This window comes from Antrostomus carolinensis, unplaced genomic scaffold (genome assembly GCF_000700745.2).
Source record: "Antrostomus carolinensis isolate BGI_N321 unplaced genomic scaffold, ASM70074v2 scaffold9831, whole genome shotgun sequence".
NCBI lineage: Eukaryota > Metazoa > Chordata > Aves > Caprimulgiformes > Caprimulgidae > Antrostomus > Antrostomus carolinensis.
Window position 1 is genome coordinate 2132 of NW_010291955.1, and position 3435 is coordinate 5566.

General features: G+C 53.8%; 1 protein-coding gene across 1 annotated transcript; it reads right to left on the minus strand.

The window, feature by feature from the left end:
• Nucleotides 1–1216: 1216 nt before the first annotated feature.
• LOC104531784 (septin-9-like) lies at nt 1217–1927 on the minus strand (the record flags this gene model as incomplete). The annotated part of the gene is given in 1 exon segment (XM_010176781.1): nt 1217–1927. A coding segment is annotated over 1 exon segment (711 nt), but the record flags the coding sequence as incomplete, so codon positions are not given.
• Nucleotides 1928–3435: the final 1508 nt, after the last annotated feature.

Genomic DNA, 3435 nt, shown 5'->3' on the forward strand with positions numbered 1-3435 from the left:
GCGGTGTCGGGGGACAGAGAGCCTGTAATGGAGGTTCAGGCTGAAACCCATCATTGGGCTGGGTCTTAGAGCTCAGTCATACCCAGCTGGAGATGGACCAACCTGCTATCTGCTGGAGGCTTTGCCCACTCTTTAAAACCCAGCTCAGAAAAGCCACACCTAAGCCACACACATGCACAGTGAGAGAAACCCACTCAAGTCTTATCAGCTCCACTACTGACTCCTGATTTGATTTTAGACCATGCACACAACCCAAAACCTGGCCTCTCCACGGGCTCCGTTACTGCCCTGTGACCACAGGGCTGCACAACAGAGAGGAGGTGGAGAAGGAGCACAGGACCATCCCGGGGTGGGGAGAGAAAGGGTGCATGGTCCAGCTCTGGGGTCAGGCACAGACCTCCCAGGTCCTGGCTCAGCCACCACACACCATCCCACAGCGCCTGGGGAAAGGCACAGGGTGGGCTGAGGAGGTGGTGCCCTCTGACCGACTGCTGCATCCCTCGCAGGAGAGAGTTTGTGGGTGATGAGGAACAGAAAAATAATGAACAGGCCAGAAGAGAAAAAGGAAAAAAAAAATAAAAATCTTCAAAACATTGGGGAGAATAAATACTGGCTGGCGGGGGAGGGAAGCTGGCTTTAATACAGGATTCATCAAAAACAAGATAGAGCTAATATAAGCCAGGGCTCCAGTTTAATAGTGGCTCTGGTCCATGATGTTATTGGACTTTGGCTCTAAGACCAAAAAAAACCCTGACTCTTGCTAATGAAAAGGCAGTTTCTGCCCCACAACCATAAGCAACAACACTAAACAACAAACCATCACCACAGCGTTCCACAACCGCCGCCTCGCCAGCACCTCAGAGGCTTTTCTAGCTGCTGCACAGGCGGGTGGGTCCGCACATGGGGCCTGAGCTGGCAGAACCATCATCTTCTGCAAGCACTCAGGCTTTTGGCATTTTCTTTTTTGTTTCTCACAGGCTTGAGAGCATTTTTTTATTCAAACTGACAGCTCTTTCAGCCAGGATAAACCCAAGGATAACAGCCATGTACACGGACACATCTGAGCACACATCCAAGACCAGACTTGAAAGGCATCACCAGCAAAAGAGCAGCACACACTGCTCGGCGTCCCCACGTGGCTCTGAGCCCGCAGCAGGGGATGAAGGCAGGCAGCAGCCAGCATCTCACCCAAGCAGTTGCCCGGAGCTGTACTCACCTTCTTCTCTCTTTGGTGGGCTCTCCATCAGCACCGGCTGTGGCTTTGGCTCTGCCTGGGGAGGCTGGGTGGCCAGGGGAGGCTCTGAGCTCTCCACTTGTCGTGCCGGAGGGGCTGGGACCTCAGCAGCCTTCGCTACCTGAATTTCCACGCGCTTGGTGGCCGTGTCGGGTGGAGGAACGTTGGCCGTCTCGGCTCTTCGCTGGGGTATCTCAGGGATCTTTGATGCTGGCGCCTCCACCCTCCGGAGACCCGGCTCCTGGGGCTTGCCGAGGGTGATCTCAGTCCTCCTTGGGGTGGGTTCAGGGGGTTTATGCCCCAGCACATCTGCTCTTTTGAGGCCAAACCTCGACAACCCTGAGGTGGAGTTCTCCACCTGCTTGGATGAGATGTCAATGGAGATTTCTGTTCTTCTGGACACCGGCTCGGGCAGTTTGGGTCCAGCAAGCTCCACTCTCCTCAGAGAGGGCTTGGGTGATCTTTGGCCTGTGGGGTCTGCATGTCGGGCGGTTGGCTCCGAATTCCTGGCGCCAAGTTCCTGAAACTTCTGTGTGGAGCTGGACACGGTGGACCTGAGGAGGGGGTTTGGGGTCCGCCTTTGTGGGATGGAGGAATTTGAAGATTGATCTACCTCCTCGACCTCAAAAGATCTTTTCAGAGCTGAAAAACACAAAAAGGAGTTCAGAATTTAGTTACCATCCATGTGAGCATCTCAAGAGATGCTTAAAGACACTGTCTGAGGCTCATAACCCTGTTTCTGCTCCTTCGCCTGAGGGTTCATAATCCCATTTAAAGCACGTGAGGACTGAGGGGCAGATTCTGCCTCTTCAGACAAGTTACAAACCCAGTAACAAAACTAGAACCAGAGCCAGGAAATTCAACCCCAAAGTAGAAACCACTCCCTTGCTGCCCTCCATCCCACCCGCACCCCACGTGTGCTCAGACGGGAGCAGAGGGCCCTGTCACAGGGCAGAGCACAGCGCCAGACTCGGGGACAACCAGAATCCAACTCCCAATACCTCCCTTTCCTTCTCGCATCCAAAGGATGTGCAGATAAACACCGGCTTCCCAGTGAGCACTGACAACAAAATCCAAGTTGGGAACAAGAAAACAATGCCAGGAGAGCACCAAATCCACATAACTGCAGCAAGAAAACCAAAGGTGGCAGCCACAGAAGCTCATATCCTTAAAAACAACCCAAGAGATCACCTGAGCCAAAGACAAGTGCTTTGAAAACATTGACGTGAGACACCGATACAAGGAAGGGGACAACTGAGAGGCCTTGGGGACATCCTAAAATCCAAACACAGTCATCCCCATTTTACCAGTGGGCAAGTTAGAGATGGATGCAGCGTCAGATTGGATGTTCTGATTCATGCTTGAAGAGGCAGCAGTCCTGCCTTCAACGAGCCCCAGCACCGCACCGGATCTGCCCCCACGCTCTCACCTGCAGTAGAGGAGACGCACAGGTCACCCCCACGAGTGGAGTGGCACTTGGACAGGTGCCCATCGTTCAGCTCTACCCATCATACGGGTTCCCCTCAGCACACAGAGCTCCCTGGCCGGGCAGGCTACATAAGAACGAAATCCCCAAACCCACCTGAGCCAGGAGAGTGGTTTTTTGTGTTTTGGTGAAACCCTGGCCCAGGTTGCCCAGAGAGGTGGTAGAAGCCCCATCCCTGGAAACATTCAAGGTCAGGCTGGACGGGGCTCTGAGCAACCTGATCTGGTTGCATATGCCCCTGTCACTGCAGGGGCGTTGGACTGGATGGCCATGAAAGGTCCCTTCCCACCCAAACCATTCTGTGATTCTATGATTCTAAGGAAAACTGATGGATACTGGTGTCAGACCCTCAGCGTGAGGACACAAAGCATCACCAAAGGAAGGCTCCATCTGTGGAGTGATGCTCCCATCCTAGTCACACAGTCAAGGGCCAGTAGCTTCCTGACCATGTCATGGCTCATACCTGGACATCCATGTGTTCCCCACACAGCCCATCCCACCCTACTCCAGCTAGTCCTCTTAAAAGAAGTAGATGTCCTTAAAACCCCCTGCTCTGCACAGGAGCCATCCAGGTGGAAACAAAAGGCTGAACTTCATGGGAAAGGTGAGAAATGCAGGGAACCACTGCTGAATCCCATCCAAATGCCATGGGCTGCCCATATCCCCTGTGCCCCGCAGCACCCAGGCAGGCACGGGGTCAGGGCAGGATGAGGCA